General features: G+C 56.0%; 1 protein-coding gene across 1 annotated transcript; it reads left to right on the top strand.

The window, feature by feature from the left end:
• The first annotated feature begins 45 nt into the window (after positions 1 to 45).
• LOC118994675 (butyrophilin subfamily 3 member A3-like) lies at positions 46 to 9,510 on the top strand. The gene is made up of 10 exons (XM_037057351.1): positions 46 to 274; positions 499 to 583; positions 800 to 1,141; positions 2,137 to 2,418; positions 3,568 to 3,765; positions 3,874 to 3,894; positions 3,974 to 4,001; positions 5,394 to 5,419; positions 5,825 to 5,851; positions 8,927 to 9,510. Exons 1-10 carry the CDS (start codon positions 260 to 262, stop codon positions 9,484 to 9,486), a joined length of 1,584 nt encoding a protein of 527 aa, XP_036913246.1. The 5' UTR covers positions 46 to 259; the 3' UTR covers positions 9,487 to 9,510.
• The last annotated feature ends 8,892 nt before the right edge of the window (positions 9,511 to 18,402 follow it).

The raw sequence follows: 18,402 nt of genomic DNA, 5'->3' as shown, positions 1-18,402 counted from the left end.
CAGGGACTGGGCTTCTGCTCTGGATGGAATGGGAGCCCCTGGGAGGGGCTGAGCAGGAGGGAGGTGAGGGGTGAGGAGGTCCTGGCTGCTGTGCGGAGCACGGCCTGCAGGGGGCAGCAGAGGGACCAGCCACTCAGAGCAGAGGGGCCTGCCTTCCTCAGAGGGTGATGCTGGGGGCAGGCACCTGGCTGTTGCAGGGAAGTGTGGGAGAGTGGAGGGCTTCTGAGCACTTTCGCACAGGAGAGCGCAGGATGCCCTGATGGCGAGGGTTCAGGTACGTGCATTTACCGTTGCGTGCTTCATGGGTGATTTCCCAGTTGGAATCCAAGGTGAAGAGACTCTGCAGTGGACCTTTGCAGGGAGACTCTGGGTCAGCAGCCATCGTGCTTGCACCCCCTGGTCAGCCCTCGGGAGGCAGCGTCTCCATGTGGGACTCTCCACCTTCCAGGTGGTCATTGCTTCCAAACCCCTCCTGGTGTCTATCTGTCTGCCCAGCAGGTAAAGATGGTGAGGTGCCTGGTCCTCTACCTGCCTGCCCTCCCTGTCTGCCTGGCCGTGGTCCAGCTGCTCAGTCCCTGCTCAGGTAGGACCTGCTCTGTGTCTGTGCAGCTGAAGCCTTTACCTTTGGGCCCAGTGAGAACCCTGGACTCCCCCCATCCCCCCAAGTCCTGTCCAGATGCATCTGTGTGAGGACCCAGGTCCTGTGTAGGTGTCTCTCACCTTGCCCTCTCTGCTGGGTCACCCCCTGGTCCTTTGGTCCCAGCTTTCTCTGACAGAGTCCCCTCCTTCTGATGAGCAGCTCAGTTTGCTGTGGTTGGACCCCAGGAGCCCATCCTGGCCATGGTGGGTGGAGACGCTGAGCTGCCTTGTCAATTGTCCCCGAAGATGAGCGCAGAGAACATGGAGCTGATGTGGGTGAGATCCAGCCCCAGACAGGTAGTGCACAGGTACGCACCTGGGCAGGAAGACACACCAGCAGCAGAATATCAAGGGAGAACTTCGATTTTAAGAGAGGACATCACTGTGGGGAAGGCTGCTCTGCAGATTCGCAACCTCAGAGCCTCTGATGGAGGAACCTACCTGTGTTATTTCCAAGATGGAGATTTCTATGCAGGAGCCCAGGTGGAGCTGAAGGTTGCAGGTGAGTGAGGTTTGATCTGTGCTCTTTTCCTGTGGGGTCAGGAACAGAGGCTCCAAGGCCACCTGAGAGCCCTCTTGGCTCCTCAACAGCACCTGCCCCTCTGCCTCCATCCCTGCTCCTCTGAGGCCCGAGAAGGACCCAGGTTGTCCCCCAGGAAGGGCTCCTCCTGCATCCAGGCAAGAGTCCCTCATGCCCCTGACCAGGTCTCAGCAGGGAAGTGGAGGTTGGGGACAGGAAGGAGGAGAGGACCTCCCACCCACCCCCTTAGTGCCTGGCACACAGGTGCTTGGGTTCAGTTTGGTCTTTCAGGTCCTCAAAACACTTCCTGTCACCTCTCCTCTGGTTTAGGGGTTAGATGTGAGGGTGGGGGGTAACAACTGCACTGTTCCTGGCCCTGGGTCAGCTCTCTTCCCCATCACCAATATCCCCTCCCCAGAACCACATGATGAGTGTTTCTCTGGCTGACAGAACCGAAAAGGAGGCTGACAATTCTGCTGTTAGTTACATAGAGAGTTTCCTAAGGGGATTTACACAGACCAGGGCTTGGGCAGCAGAAAGACAAGAGAATATCTTTCCCCCCATGGCAGGATAGAAGAAAGGCTCACACAGGAGAGGCAGGAAGGCCTGGGGCCCTGGGCTGTGCACTGTTTCAGTTAGGGAGGAACTGCTTCCCTGCTTGCCCAGGGTGGGGGGAGTCTGTTCCTGGGAGCAGCATGTCTGAGCCATGGGGGAGGGGAGGGTCCAGCAGTCTCTAAGGGATTTAGGGGAAGCCATGTCTGCTCTGGCCCAGATCCCCCTGGATCCACCCTGAGGGTCCAGCCATGGTCAGACAGTGGTCACTGGGTGGGTCAGTCTCTCCTGCACAGCTCACTCTGGGAACAGCTCCTGATGAATCCCTGCTGGGCTCATCCAGGGTGGGTGTGCCACTCCCTGCTGTGGAGACCCTCACCAGTGCAGAGGGCTCCCCCTGATTCAGGCTCACTTTCCCTCCCCAGCCCTGGGCTCTGATCCCCACATTGAAATTAAGGGCTATGAGGCTGGAGGGATCCGTGTGGAGTGCTCGTCTGCTGGCTGGTACCCGGAGCCCCAAATCCAGTGGAGAGACACCAGGGGACACAGCTTGCCTGCTGAGGTGGCCACAGAGGCTTCAGACCCCCAGGGCCTTTATGCAGCCTCAACCTCTATGATCCTGCAAGGCAACTGTGACGACGGGGTCTCCTGTGTCATCAGAAGCCCCCTGCTGGGCCAGGAAAGGTCAGCCCTGCTTTCCATTGCAGGTGAGTGCCCTACCCACTGCCCTGGGCTCCCTGGTGTCCCCTGGGGGAAGGCCGGGTTGTCTGCTGCTGACCTGGGTCTTTGCAGGGAACAGAAGGGACAGAGCAGGGACCTGCTGCTTCTTGCCCATGAAGGTTTTTATGTCACAGACACCTAAGGGCTAACTTCCTTGAAATGTAAAACTTTCAAGTAAAAAATGAAAAAACATCAGGAATTTTCAGTTCACAGAAAGAGAAATAACTCTCTCCAAAAAGGATATCCAAAATCACTGAGTACAGAAGCATTTTTGACCTGTGAGACTGTCAACAAAACAAAGAACGAGCTGGTTCGGAACACATTCACCCAGCAGGATTGTGGGTAGACAGTCACTCTAGACATTTGTTCCCATTATTTGGTATATTGTTAGTCCAATTTTCACAATTTCTATAAGGGTAATAGAACATTCTTTATCCAACATACATATATATGAATCCAAATCCCACCTCTGGGAGTCCATCTAACAGATTAGGTTTGTGTGAAATGTCCCGTATAAAAGGTTATTTCCTGTACCATTAATTATAACAGCAAAGAGTCAGAGACAGTGCAGGTGCCCCTGATGGGATGTGTGTGCAGTGGGCACTGCCCTGTGAGAGCAGACACAGACCTGCTCCCTGTGCTGACTGGGAAGGTCATGGATACCCAGGGTGCACAGAGGGAACCTACTTGTGGACTGCTGGTATAGAGTGCTGTCTTAGGTATACAGAAAAATATACAAGAATATATTTATATATTTTTAAATTTAACCAACACTTGCATAGCACTCACTATGTGTCAGGCACTTTATAAGCTGGGCATTGTTAATGAACCAGGAACGGATGGTTAAGTTATTAGTTCAAGGTCATAGAGCGAGTCAGGTGGAAGACAAGGAATTTGAACCCAGGGCCACCAGCCCCAGGTTCAAGTTCTTCATCACCAGATCAAGCTGACTCAGGAGAAAGTAATCAATGAGGATGGAGGGATGAGAGAGTGCACTTGAATGACTGTGTAAAAGCTGTTTCAAGAAACAGTCCTTTTATGCGAGTGGAAGAATTCAGGGCACTTTGGGAAGGGAAGGATCACTTTCCATCCTGAGATGCCCCTCAGGGCCAGAGGCTGATGGTAACCACTGGCAGGTACATTCTTCTGGAGTGTGGAGCCCTGGGCGGTGGCCCTGGCGGTGTTCCTGCCTGCTCTGCCCTTGCTGCTGGTGGGCGCGTGGTGCTTCCTTCGGCAACAGAAGAAGATCCGGGCGCTGACCAAGGAGATGGAGAGCGAGCGAACAGAGAAAGAAGCAGCTGAGGCAGAGATGCAGCAGGAGCGAAGCACCAAGGGTGAGGGGCGCACTGGGTGGTCGCCACCTCCCAGCCCCAGCCTGCACACACCACAGGGACCCTCCCCCAAATCCCCTGTCAGACAACTCTTTTTCTCTTCATTTCTAGAGAGCCTACAAGAGGAGCTCAGTAAGTCCCTATCCTCCGCCCTCCCCTCCTGAGGTTCCTAGTGACCTGAGTCACCAACTCCTGGCATTGTTCCCTGCAGGGTGGAGAAAGGTCCAGTACCTGGAGAGTGAGTACCCAGACCCGCGCCTCAGCCTCTCTGCTCTGATATTTCCTCCCCTTTGCTCACCCCTATGGCCCCGAGGAGGAAAGGAGGACCCAGATGGGGGAGCAGGCAGGGGTGTTCCTCAGTGGGGAAGGAGTTACCGTGTCTCTCCACCAGGGGGCGCTGGAGCGGAGGTACCCCAGGACCCAGGAAGGAGAGGGGACAGGGAGGTGACTCAGTATGTGAGTCCTCCCCTCCCTGGTTGGTTCGTGAAGTGTATGATCCTCTGGGAAGAAAAGGAGAACAAGAGAGAAAAGTGTCTTAAAAAGAGGAGTGGCCAGTATCAGTTGTCACAGACTGTTCATAACCACTGAAAAAATAGTACCTGAAATGTTCTCATTAGGTTTCCCTATTGTTTCTGGATGAGGAAGGTACTCATACAAGTTGAGGGGGATGGGATCTAGTACACAGGTGCACACACGCGTGCCCGGGGCGAGCAAATTCCCAGGAACATCCAAGTCCGGTGGTCACCCAGTATCCAAGGGGTGGGCTCCAAGACCCCCAGTGGATGTGTGACCTCAGACAGCACTCAACCTGAATACACGAGGTATTTTTCTCTCTTTGAATTTTTAAAAGAGATTTTTAATTTACTTATCAAAAGAGGGGAAGGGAGGGGTAAAGTGAGGGAGAGAAACACTGATGTGGGAGACAGACACCAATGGTTGGCCTCTCGCCCACACTCCACCAGGGCCGGGCCTCTGCCCTGGCCACACCACCCACTGAGCTGAACAGTCAGGGCCGTTTTCCCTTTCACATATAGGAAGGCTTCCCGTTGGCTCACAGGCATTGCAAGTGTCCCTGTTCTTGCACTTTGGGGTCATTCCTGGCTAAAATGGGGGTGACTGACCACCAGTGCTGTGATACTGGGACCGTCCACCTGTCCCAGAGACGCTCCTCAGTGACTAAGGGGGGGATCCCCAGGGTGGACCTGCTGGACTCGGGGAGGATTCGTGAAGGGGCAGGTTGGAGCAGACAGTGGAAGATGTCCTCACACTTCTCAGTGTCATGGGCGGGCTACGAGTTATGAATTGTTTATTTCTAGAATTTTCCATCTAATATTTTCTGACTGCAGTTGACTGAAGGTAACTGAAAGTTCAGAAGCTACAGCGGGGATGTGAGGTGACTGCTGCACAGACAGGGACAGGACAGCTGTGTGGTGACCCTGGGACACCCCATGCAGGGCACCTGGGGGTACTGAGCTGCAGCTGATGGAAAGAGGAGGCGGAGCCAGGGAGGGAGCAGGCAGATAGAGAGGTGGGGAGGGTGGGGAGCAAACATGAAGGTGACACGGGCGCAGGAGGGACAGAAAGGAACCCACTCAGAAATGACACATCAGGTGACTGTCTGTCTCCATTGCAGGTGAGCAGTCTCAGGCCTATGCAGGTGAGTGAGTCTGATGCTCTCTGGTTTCCTGGTTCCCGTGCGGGAAGCACATCCGGCCTTTCCCTGCTGGGTGACCACATCCAGCTCAGAGACTCATTTTCTGTGGGAGAACCACCCCCTCCTGTCTGGACACTCAGACAGTAACTTCCAGAAGCAGGGTCCGCTCACCCTGCTGACACACATGCCCACACCTGGGACAGCCGGGTCATGTCCCACAGAGACCCAGTGTGATGGAGGGAAGCCCAGCCCTGGGAGAGGTTTTAGCCTGGTCGGCAGAGCTGTGGACGAGGAGAGTGGACGTTGGAGGAGACTGAGGAGAGGAGAGAGAAGAGGCTCAGTGAGGACAGTGGGTGTGGGGAGGACAGAGAGAATGACTTGTCCTTGTCTGTGTCTCCTTCTTTCCAGTGTGGAAGACGGCCCTTTTCCAGCCTGGTGAGTGGATCACTCTGTGTCCCCAGGACAGCCCCCGAGGGCCTCTGCTCCCCCTTTTCTCTCCAACTCTTTTCTGGGACAGTTCTGGGGTATGACCTGAAGTTGTGGTCTCAGTGGTGTGCTCACCTGCCCCCCAGAACCCAGAGACAATGGACAGGGGCTGTCCTGGGGTCCACAGTTTTCTGTGGGAAGAAGAGGCAGGATGGGCGGGGCTGGAGGAAGGGTCTGCAGGGAGAGGGAGGGGGTCACCTGACCAAGCTCCTGCCCCTCCTGCCCCTGTGTGTCCTCCAGTTATGGTATGTTGCACAGTCATTCCTGCTCTGTGAGGGTTGGGACAAGGACTGAGTGAGGTGATGACTGTGTGTTCGTCAGAATACCCACAGGAAACAGAAGGCCTGTTTGAAGGGGGTGTTTGTGTGATGGTACTGACCACAGTGAGGAGAAGGTATCTTTCCTTGATGTAAAGTTATTTATTTATTTATAGGTAGGAGGGTGGGGAGGGAGAAAGGGAGAGAAACATCGATGTGACAGGAAAACATCCACCCCCTGCCTCTAGTGTGCCCCCCAACCCTGGGCATGGACACAGGACCCAGGCATGTGCAGTGGCCTGGAATCGAACCTACAACCTTTAGCTGTGTGGGATGAAGCACATCCAAGTGAGCTACAGGGGTCAGGGCAGTGGAAGGTACCTTAAGACTTGGAAATAGGCAGGCAACTCCTCGGACTAGAACAGACTGTGTTGTGGGCTGACTCAGTCTCAGGGGTTCAGGGTCAGAGAGCACAGAGGCCCTGCAACCTGCCCAGATGGTTCACTGACTACACACCCCTCACAGCCCTTCTTCACACTGTACCTCGGGCACTCGTGACTGACAGGAACAGGGACACAGAATGAGGCAGCACCAGCCACTCCTCCTGCTGGCCTTGTGACAGGTGATCCTTTATAATCCACACGATCACCAGTGTGGAGGTGACCTTGGTGCTCCTGTCACTCTGGCTGTTACTGACAAAAGTGCTCAAGCCTTTGTTCAAGGATCATGGACCATTGTCACCTAGAGGCTTTGGTGAGCTGGCCTAGGGCAGTGAGGTGGGTCAGAGGTCACAACATGAAGAGGTGGAAGAAACCCATGACACAGAGATGGGGATGGATGTGTACACAGTGACAGGCTGGGTGGCCTTAAGGAAAACCAACAAGGACACATGATCCCCCAGGGCTCACAGCAGTGGGAGCTGTGACCACCCCTGGGCCGAGGGCAGGGTGACAGGGAGGCCTCATGGGGCCTGGAGGAGGCAGTGGGGGCTCAGGGAGGGGCCCCTGGGACGGGGTGCTATGGTGGAGCATCTCCCTGGGGGCGTGGGGGTCAGCGCTGAGCCTCCTCTCCTGCCTCCTTCCCGTGTTCAGCCCGCACCTCCCCTTGGCCAAACCCGACAGTAACCAGAGTCCAGGGACCCAGGGACTCTGTCCATGGAGGACTCACTCTTGGGCCAGAGGGGCTGGGACAGGGGACAGTGGACCCCAGAGCACATGGAGCGCCAGCCTGACCCCGAGCACAGAGGGTCATGGTGTCTGACATCACACCAGGCACTTCCTCCATGGCTAGTCTAGGGCTCAATATACCACTGATTTGTCTTATTCCACCCCAGAGATTAGGACTTTCAACCCCACAGTACATAGATGAGATTGAGAGTCAATTTATTCTGTAGCTGGTGTCTGGGGAAAGGGAGACTGTGCAGAAAAGGTCGTCACCCAGCTCAGGGGGCAGAGCCAGGGCTGATGTTTAATTCATGTGACCGTGTAGCACAGGTGGGCCCAGACATTGCACTCGGACATCGGGGAAAAAGTCAACCTCAACCCTCCTCACCCTCCCCTTCCTCACTGCACACAAGACCCCTGGGGGTTCTCTGGGCATGGCTGGGGGTCACATCCCAAGCAGGATGGGGACCCAGGCTCTGGTCCCTCACCTCCTGCCATGACTGAGGTTTGACAGCTGCGCCTCTGAGGGCCAAGAACCATGGCTGAGCCCACACTCTCCTGACCCTCTGCAGTGGATATGCTCCTGGATCTGGACAGCGTGCACCCCAAACTCTGGGTTTCTGAGGACCAGCGGAGCCTGCAGCCAGCGCACCAAGAGCAGAACCTGCCGAATCACCCGAAGAGATTTTTCTGGCATTACAGTGCGCTGGGCTGTAAGAGCTTCATATCAGGGAGACACTTCTGGGAAGTGGATGTGAAGGGCAGGAAACAGTGGCAAGTAGGGGTGTNACAGCAGTGGGAGCTGTGACCACCCCTGGGCCGAGGGCACAGGGTGACAGGGAGGCCTCATGGGGCCTGGAGGAGGCAGCTGGGGCTCAGGGAGGGGCCCCTGGGTGGGGGTGCTGTGGTGGAGCATCTCCCTGGGGGCGTGGGGGTCAGCGCTGAGCCTCCTCTCCTCCCTCCTTCCCGTGTTCAGCCCGCACCTCCCCTTGGCCAAACCCGACAGTAACCTCCTCTGTCCATGGAGGACTGACTCCTGGGCCTGAGGGGGTGGGGACGTGCGACAGTGGACCCCAGAGCCCTTAGAGCTTCAGCCTGTCCCCGAGCACAGAAGGGACATGGATTCTGACATCACACCAGGCACTTCCTCCATGGCTAGTCTAGGGCTCAATATACCACTCATTTGTCTAATTCCATCCCCCAAATTAGTGTTTTCAACCCCATAGTAGTTATATGAAATTGGGAGTCTAGATATTCCATAGCTGGTGTCTATGGAAGGAGAGACTGTGCAGAAAAAGATGTCACCCAGCTCAGGGGGCAGAGCCATTGCTGATGTTTAATTCAGGTGACCGTGTAGCACAGGTGGGCCCAGACATTGCACGCGGACATCGGGGAAAAAGTCAACCTCAACCCTCCTCACCCTCCCCTTCCTCACTGCACACAAGACCCCTGGGGGTTCTCTGGGCATGGCTGGGGGTCACATCCCAAGCAGGATGGGGACCCAGGCTCTGGTCCCTCACCTCCTGCCATGACTGAGGTTTGACAGCTGCGCCTCTGAGGGCCAAGAACCATGGCTGAGCCCACACTCTCCTGACCCTCTGCAGTGGATATGCTCCTGGATCTGGACAGCGTGCACCCCAAACTCTGGGTTTCTGAGGACCAGCGGAGCCTGCAGCCAGCGCACCAAGAGCAGAACCTGCCGAATCACCCGAAGAGATTTTTCTGGCATTACAGTGCGCTGGGCTGTAAGAGCTTCATATCAGGGAGACACTTCTGGGAAGTGGATGTGAAGGGCAGGAAACAGTGGCAAGTAGGGGTGTGTCGGGAGAGCGTGGAGAGAAAAGTGAGGGTCAGCATGAACCCTGAGAATGGATTCTGGGTTATGGGGCTGTATCCTGAGAATGACTACCGAGCTCTCACAGAACCCCGGAACAAACTGACCGTTGTCCACCCTCCTGAGAGGGTGGGGGTTTTCCTGGACTATGAGCTGGGGGAGGTCTCGTTCTACAATGCCATCGATGGGTCTCACATCTTTACCTTTCCAGTGACCTCCTTCTCTGGGCCTCTGAGTCCTATTTTCAAGATTTGGTTGGTGGACCCCACCCCCATGACCATTCACCCAGTGCAAAGACAAGGGGAGTCCCTCAGCCTGACTCTTCCATAGAGACCCCGTGTTCTCAGGCTCAGCTGGAAGTGGATTATTGCTTCTCGCTGCCCAGCCTGGAGCTGAGGGCCTCCTGAACGGCCAACGTCTCAGCAAGAAAACACTAAAAACACAGTGAGTGAAGGACGTCACGAACATTCATTCGGCATTTCCACCTGAGAGACAAGGCGATGACTTACAGAAGGGAAATTAGCTTTCCAAAGATGACTCAGTCAGCTCTGAACAGCAATGCCTCCCATCCGCAGATAACCCCAAATGTACTAGTGCCGGTCCCTTCAGGGGACCTTCACTGACCCTCGCTGCAACCCTGCGAGGCAGGTCTAAGTTAAATCTCCTTTCTAATTCATAGAGAAAGCAGTGTTGCTGGGAGACTGTGGGCTCTGCCCCTCCCCCCTCCGTCTGGTCTGTTCCTTTGCATCTGATTGTCCTGTTGGGCAGGATCATGGGCAGCCCTGAGGGTCCTTCCCGGGGCACCAAGGGTAAAGGTCACTGCAGGTGACTGCGAAGGCCACACCCCACCTGGATTCTTCAAGGTCAACTGTCAGAGCCATGGTCCACCCCTTCAATGACTGGCTGTAAACCAGCCTGTGACCTGTGAGCACAGAGCAGACTCAACCTCCTACCTCACACCTGAAGGGCCTCTGTGAGCAGGACTGTGGGTCGAAGGGGGCAGACGGGCATCAGTGGCATTTTTGTCACACGGTGGAACCCATGTCCAGGAAGGGACGCCCACCGCTGATCACCCACTGAGGTTCTGAGGTTCCTGTCACCTGTGGTCCTGGGGAAAGGCCCCTCTTCCTCATCACCGTCACTGTGACTGTTCCCCATGTGTCCCCTCCCCCCACATGTGGGTGTTGTGTCACATGTGCTAAATAAATTTGCCATTCACCTTCACTCTTCGTTGGAGCTTCTGCTGACTTTATGCCCCACAGTTAACTCATCACGTTCACAGGTTGTGTCCTTGCAACTTTCCTAAAAAACCTTAGTGTACTAAATTTCTGTTTTGGCTGTAGTAATCATACATTTCATGACCTAATATGACACAAATCTATTATCTCACAATTCTGTGGGTCAGATTTCCAGCATGGGTCTCACCAGGCTGTATTCAAGGTGTCTGCAGGCTGGGGGTGTTTTGTTTTGTTTTGTTTTGTTTGTTTGTCTGTTTGTTTTGAGGATCGAGGGACCAGTCCATGACTTGCTGACTCTGGTTGCTGGCAGAGCTGAGTTCCCTTCCGAGACAGGAACCAGGCGGCCCTTCTTCCTGCTGTCAGAAGAGCTGAGACCACTCCAGGCTGGGAACGTCTGGGGTCGTTCTCTCAGGGACAGATGTGAGGAACAAGTCAGGTGACAGGAACAACGTGGGGACAGAGTCCCGGTCATAAAATGATTGCTTCCGGGCTATTGTTAGTGAGCCCATTTCAGTGTGCAGTTGAGGCCGTAACAAGGACAGACAACCTTTGTGGGTGAAGACATTCACAAGGGACAGTGGCCCTGGTCATTCACAATATCACAGCCCATGACAGCGGCATCTACTGCTATCATTTCCAACAAGGCAGGCGCTATGACGAGGCCACCATGAGCCTGATGGTGGCAGGTGTGTCATTTCCCTTCTTTCAGTGGCTTTTTCACAATGTGACTCTTGCCGAATGTTTCTCTCTCAACCTCAGCCCCCCACCCCCAGACAAGTTTGTCTAGCATCCCGTCTGCCCTGGCAGGTGGCTTCCTCCTGCCCAAGGGCTGAGTGAGTGGGTGCGTCCCGCTGAGCTGTGGGCATCGAGTCTTCAGAAGCACAGTGAGCTCAGGGGGACCATGAGCAGGGGAGGAGGTGGCACCCCATGAGCGCACCCCTGCTGCTGCTCAGAGATCTCTAAGGGTCCTCATCTGTCACATGCACTAGGATTAGACATTTTAGACATGTTTGTCTGTCACAGGCCTGGGCTCTATGCCCCTCACTGAAAGGAAGGGCCACAAGGATGGGGGTGTCCGGCTGAAGGGCACCTGCACAGGGAGGTACCCAGAGCCCCGAGCAATGCGGGGGACCCCTATGGTGAGCACGTGCCCACCCTGGAGGATGCTCACACCGAGGACACAGACGGACTCTGCAGGGTCACCATTGCCATGACCATCAGGGACAGCTCTGTGAGGACAAGTCCTGCTCCGTCACCAACACCCTGCTGGGCCAGGAGAGGGACACTGTGATCTTCATTCCAGGTTAGCTCCCTGCCCTCTGGGGGACTGTCCCTAGGAGGTAGGACCCTCAGCAGACACTTGGATCCTGAGTGGAGCTGGGGGAGGGGCAGGGCTGGGAGGGTCCTGGGCCCTGAGGAGCTCAGGCTGCAGCTGAGCTGAGGCCTCTCCCCTCCTCACAGGGAGCATCAGTCTCCTGTCCCAGGAGGCGGAGCCTCGTCTCTGAGGGCAAATCTGATCCTTTGTCCCTGTTGTGGCTCTGATGCTGCAGCTGAGTCTGTGTGTGCAGAGCAGTCACACACCTGGAGAGCGGTGGGGGCAGGGGGCTGTCTGCACCTGGTGGTGCTGATGCTGAGGCCTCCCCTCCTGCCCGTGGGGTTTTCCAAAGATGGAACTGGGACAGTCAGACTCTATATTCATAAAGGGACTCAACAAACACTTAGCAAGGATCACATATGTTGTAGGCTCAGTTCTGGAAACAGGAGATAAATCAGGGAACACAATGCACGAACATCCCTACTGTCAAGGGGCTCATATTGTAGAGAAGCAGAGAGTAATTTATAAAACACTTAACTAGTTGAGTAAAATAATTAAACTATTGTATCAGATGGTAAGACCTGCTGTAGGAAAATTAATCCCGGGACAGTGTCTACAGGGCGAGAGGCGGGGAGCTGTGGTGTAACCAGAAAGGTGAGGGAGCTTCATTGAAAGGTGGCAGCAGGGCAAGTGAGGGAGGGGCAGTGAGGGAGCAGGAGGGGCAGGTGCCCAGGGCCTGAGGCCACAGGGCGTCTGGCAGTTTCCAGGGACCCACAGGCAGGTGTGGGTGGAAGGACTGAGTGCAGGGAGAATCTCAGGAGGGGAGTGCAGACCTGGACGGGGTCCAGAGCAGCCGGGGCAAAGCAGGTCACAGGGAGCCTCTGGCTGAGTCTCAGTGAGACAGGAGCCATGGCTGGGATTGGAGCAGAAGCAGGGAGGAGGGTGTTGCAGTGACCAGGCCACAGTGATGGCGGCTCAGCTGGGACAGTGACAGTTGCTGGTTTTCATTCACCTGGTCCTTCCAATGGTGACTGCAGGTGCTTCTGCTCCTCTGTCTCCTCTGCCCTGTCAGGTGCCAAAACCAGAACTGTTCAGTGTCCCGCTGACATCCTTTGTTTAAGGGAAAGCCACCCACGGGCTGGGGGCTGCAGGGCCTCAGGAGGAGGGCAGCCTCTCCCTGAGATGTGGGGCTAGAGGAGGGGCGTTGGAGGCAGAAAGGGGCAGGACTGTCCCAGGAGGAACTCACAGGGTCTGGTTGAAACGTGGAACGAAGGAGCTCCGAGGAGAGGCCCTCAGAGGACGTGGCATCACACCGAGGTAAAGCGACAGAGGGCCTCCCGCAGGCAGACAGGTGGAATTTCTGTCGTCTGTGCGTTTGGCGCAAGAACAGGGGACTGACCCCTCTTCTGCCTTCACGGGAACCGGGCGGAATCCCCGAGCCTCTGGGGAAGCCCCGTGAGAACCAGGCAGAGACAGCGCGGAGCTTCCACAAGCCGGGAACCAAGCGCCAAAGAAGGCGGGCAACCCGCCTAAACGCGGGCAGGGGCTGGAACCTGCCCACTGGGACCCGGGGCTCAGGCTTCCAGCCTCGGGAACAGAGACCAGGATACTCTGCAGTTTACGACGCCCTGGGTGGCGCGCAGTGCAGCCAGGCCCAGGGGGCGAAGGTGCAGCTGCCCCTCGTGTTCACGGACGTGCGCTTCCTAGTGAGCTGCACTCACGGATGGGGGAGGGGCACGCAGAACGTTAACCTGACGCTCATCCCTCCGCACCAGAGAACTGCTGCCTCCTGCCCAGTTACGGGCTCCTTTCGGCATTGATATGAAGGGGAATACGCGGATTTTGAGCTTTCAGAATTGTTTTTAGAACTCCATGGCAAAAACTAGAATTTGAAGTTCAATCTTTGCGTTTCAGAGTCGGTCCCTTGAAGGACAAGAGCAGAGCCCCGCAGGCCGGAGGGCTCCGCCTTCCTGTTGAGGGACAGTCTTCGGGGAGCAGCGCCCCCTGCAGGGCCTGGGCCACTGGTGGGTAGGACAGCAACACACTAGGTAGTGACCGACGTTTAGGGAGACAGTCGACCTGAACTATGAGACTGTATAGTATATATCAGTTTCAGTGTGTGTCCTCAGTGACGACATAAAATGCATTTCATACTGTGGGTCCCAGTACAAAGAAAAAAGGAGATTTGAAGCAATATCCGAGGAAGCTGCGGGAACCTGGCGGGACCTGGCGGTGCAGGGAGTGCGCCCCTGCTTCCCAGGCCACGGACTGCAGTGAAGCGTCGTGACCACTAGGGGGCGGAGGAGCCTCAAGATCCTCCTCTGAGAAGTTAGAGGAACCTGGGGCGGGAGGAGGCGCTGGGGGACTATGATCCCATGAAAAGGGGACTGGGGAGAACAGGGGACACGGATGGAGCACGTGTCCTGTAGCCCCCGAATGGAGAGACCTACGGAGCTGACCGGACCCGACCTGCAGCCCCCCATTAGCTAGGCCCCAGCGCGCCCCCCGCCCTACCTGCACCCTGTGGGCTGCAGACCCACCACAGAGAAAAGAAATGTCCGTAGAATCCCCTGAGATTTCGGCGTTTGCTTTATGACACGAGTGCACCAGCCACTTACCTAATACACATGCGCCCAGTGCACGGTTAGGATTAGTACAGTTATTTTCCTCCACTGATGGTAACTCCGCGCCACTGATTACTTGGGGGTCGATGCGGGCTGGTCCCTGGATCCCAGCAGCTGACTCTTCTTGCTGAGCCCTAAGGTAGAAGTGGGGGGGGGGACCGGAGGAGGAAGGGCTCCCGCTGCTCTTCCCCAGGGAAGGTGTTGGGAACAGGGTGAGCTCTGGGGCTTGACTTGGATGAAGGGCCCCAGGGCTGGGAAGACTCCCCTGTGCTGGAAAATGTGTTTCCAACTGCGGACTTCGCCTGGAGTCTATGAAGTGAGCAGATGGCCTTGTATTCCACAGTGGAAATAACAGACTTCAAGTGCAGTGGAACCGAATGGATCCAGTGAGTTCTAGGAGAAACAGCGCTGGTGATTTCTCTGTGTGTGTCTTTATCTGTTTCTCTTTATCTAACCAGAGGCTGGGGCAGCAGCCTGTGTCACTCACTCTATTTCCCCAAGTTGGCAAAGGTGACAGAGGTCCAGACTTGCCTGCAGATAGGGTTAGATGCTCAGCAGGCCCTGGGCACCTGAAACTGAGGACACTTGCCACAAATGGCCTCAGGCGCAGTCTAATCTCGAAACTCACAGACTCGGATTGGAAGGCCCGTGCTTCTTATTCAGGGCCTTGACCAGCCATTACCGGTGCCCTGACTCAGTGACACATTGCCCTTCCTGCAGCTGAGTCGGACATCTCTGGAGGACGTCCGACCTCGGCTGACAAGATGGCACCACCCACACTCCTCACCCCCCACCCCCGTCACACATGAAGCAGAAGAGACTATCTGCAATGCACGGGTGCAATTTGGATCTTTCCCTGCATGTTGGCCCATTTCAAACACGTTTCCCTCCCAGCGCCACACACAAGTCTGGGGGAGAACTGCGCCTGGGACCCTCGATCCTGGGCAATTCTGAAGAGGTGAGAAACCACCACCACACGAGCTCCCTTCCAGGTTGGGAACCAGGCTGCTCCTCTGTGNCAGGTGCTTCTTATTCAGGGCCTTGGCCAGCCTTTACCGGTGCCCTGACTCAGTGACACATTGCCCTTCCTGCAGCTGAGACGGACATCTCTGGAGGACGTCCGACCTTGGCTGACAAGATGGCACCACCCACACTCCTCACCCCCCACCCCCGTCACACATGAAGCAGAAGAGACTATCTGCAATGCACGGGTGCAATTTGGATCTTTCCCTGCATGTTGGCCCATTTCAAACACGTTTCCCTCCCAGCGCCACAAACAAGTCTGGGGGAGAACTGCGCCTGGGACCCTCGATCCTGGGCAATTCTGAAGAGGTGAGAAACCACCACCACACAAGCTCCCTTCCAGGTTGGGAACCAGGCTGCTTCTCTGTGTCTGAGTGACAGGGGTGCTCCCAACAAGCCTGGAATGTGTCCCTGTGCTGATACCATTTCCAGCAGCAAATAGTTTGGTGGATGAAGTGTGTCAGTGAGGAAGCAGGGGGCTCCTCCCCACTCTGAAACTGCGGCCGGACCTTGGCAGGAAAGTCACGTCCTGCTCCCTGTGGGGTTGGCTTGGAGGGACTCGCCTGTCATCCCAGCCTGTCACCAGGCAGGGAGAGTTGATCACAGTCTCGCTTCCCTGTCCTGGAGGGCCCACACACTTATTTAATTTCTGAAATCAGCCACATGTCTTCCCTCAGCTTCCTGCAGGCAGCACATGGTCACGGCCAGTTCAACAGCAGCTGCGATCCCAGACTGGGGGGCAGAGACGGAATCTGCCCCGGGCCAATCAGCCCCACTGTGACAGAGCAGCGACATGAGAACAGGGCTGGGGGACCGTCCTGGGGCCTGGGGGGCGGCTAGAACATCGGGCCCTTTGTGCCGGGACCTCTACCGCGGGTGGGGTGGGGCGAGATGAGGCAGTTTCGTGTGGACTGGCGGGGAAAGGGGGTGGCAGCTCCCCTGGAGGATGTGACCTCCCAGACTTGGGCAGGCGTGGGGTGTGGTACCCCAGAAAGCTTATCTTGCTCCAGACCCCGGGTGTTCATCCTGGCGTGAAACAGATACGTGACAGGAGGCAGTTCCTGAACATTGATGCAGTTCCCCAGAGGTTCTGGGGGGCTCTTCTTGAGGCACCGGGGACCCCCTCCTCTTCCCTCTTCTACACCTTGGGCAGAAAAGACAGTTTTAAAGGCTTCCCGTTCCAGACAGTGGAAACCATACATAGAATCTCAAGGGCTTCCCCCCTCCTGGGCTGGCCCGGTGTTTCTTGTGATGTTCAAAATGCCTGGCATGACTCTTGGACCAGGCTCGGGACGCTGAGTCAGTGGGTGAGACGTGTCTCCCTCCTCCTCCCTGCCTTGGTTGGCTCTCTTTCCTATCTGACAACATCAGCAGAGAGTCAAGAACTTCTGCCATGAGAGGCCAGGACAGGGACGAAAAGGGCCTGAGTAGGTGCTTGTCCTGTGTTGGGCTGTTGGGGACCAGCCCTTGCAGGGGGCCTTGACCCTTGGAGGAGGGGCCAGGGACCTGGGTCACACTGTCCATGGGATTGGGGATGACCACACATTCAGGAGCCAGGGATACCCACGTGAACACAATCCACTGACCATCTCGAACATACGACTGAAAGTGCCTCCTACATCCATACGTTAAGCACAGCTTGGGTGCCTCGTGCATTTCAGAACTGAGTTCCTCGTGACAGGTGTGTGCACGTTCCCAGGGCAAGGTGTATGATGCCACAGCTCAGTTTGAAAGGCTCCAGGGAAGTAGCTAAGCATAGGGGCATCAAGAGAAAGTACGCGTGTAGTATAAAATGTTCACTGTGGATAATAACATAAGCATGTGTGATGAAATGCGCACTGTAGACCCTCAACAGTAGGTGTGCAGAGCCCTGGATACACAGGACAGCCTGACAGCTGTCGGAGGGGTGGGGGTGGGAGACTGAGTGGAAGAAGGGGAAGGCATTAGCCAGGAAACACGGACAGGGAGGGGGAAGACCCAGAGAACGAGGAATGTATTTGTACCAAATGTGTGTTTATTCCTACTTCTTTCAGCTGTCAGCTTGGAAGCATCCCCACCGGATGCAGCACACCTGTAGAGACGTCGTTTCCGCTGCGCAAAACAGGGTTTGCCTTTGTGGATTCTGATGCTCTCGGCGCTTCTGCCCTGTTTCTCTCGCCTCTTCCACATGATCAGAACATTTCCTTTGAGGACTTTTTTTTGTCCAAGGACGCAGAACATGTCCCTTGGGGCTGGATCTGGTGAATGGGGAGGGGGCAACACAGGAACATGCTGCTTGGGGGCAAACACTGTTGAGCACGGGGCTGTGGGCAGGTGGGCTCTGGAATCGCCCCTCCCAAGACGGGCAGGTGCGTTGAAAGCGCCCTCAGAAAAGTTCGCTGCAGGTGAGTGCAGCCTCTCCGACGCCGCCAGCTGGTGCCCACATACCGAAGGGCTCTCAGGGCGCTCGCCTGGAGGGGGGCCGGCACCCCAAGAGGCCTGCCCTCCAGAACATGCTTCCAGGTTGTCTGGGGGGTGGGCCCTTGTATCCTTACCACGTAGACACAGAACCCAGTGTGCTGAGGGAGGAGAAGGGAATGTGGGTGCGCAGTGGTGGAGACAGGAGCGGAAATGGGGAGAGAGACACTTTGGGGGGAGGGGTACAGAACGCCATGTGCAGAGAATGTGTTATGGGGTGTTTGGTTTGGGAAACCTGTATCACCCCAATCGATTCAAGTTAAAGTCATAGGAAATTATTTTTAAAAGAAAATAATGCAAATGAGCAGTAGGTATATTCAGTGTTCCTTGAAACATTCTCTCAACTGTGCCATCTGAACTTTGTAATCTCCCTGCCACACTGCTCACAGAGGGAGCTGGGGCGGGAAGAACCATGTTCTCCTGCTGATAACAGAGACCAGAGGTGCCAGGGGCTTCAGCTAAACACGGCTCCTGGTCCTTTCAGGTGAGATGACTCTGGAGGGCGGCGGTCCAGAGCTGGTCTGAGAGCTCAGAGAGGCATCCACGCCCCAGCCTCCTTCTGTCTCCCTTCTCTGCCCTCTCAGTGTGT

The sequence above is a fragment of the Sturnira hondurensis genome, unplaced genomic scaffold (assembly GCF_014824575.4).
Source record: "Sturnira hondurensis isolate 20B ecotype Veracruz unplaced genomic scaffold, ASM1482457v3 Scaffold0009709, whole genome shotgun sequence".
Lineage (NCBI taxonomy): Eukaryota > Metazoa > Chordata > Mammalia > Chiroptera > Phyllostomidae > Sturnira > Sturnira hondurensis.
Note: the sequence above shows the minus strand (reverse complement) of the source record. Positions and strands in the feature narration are given on the sequence as shown.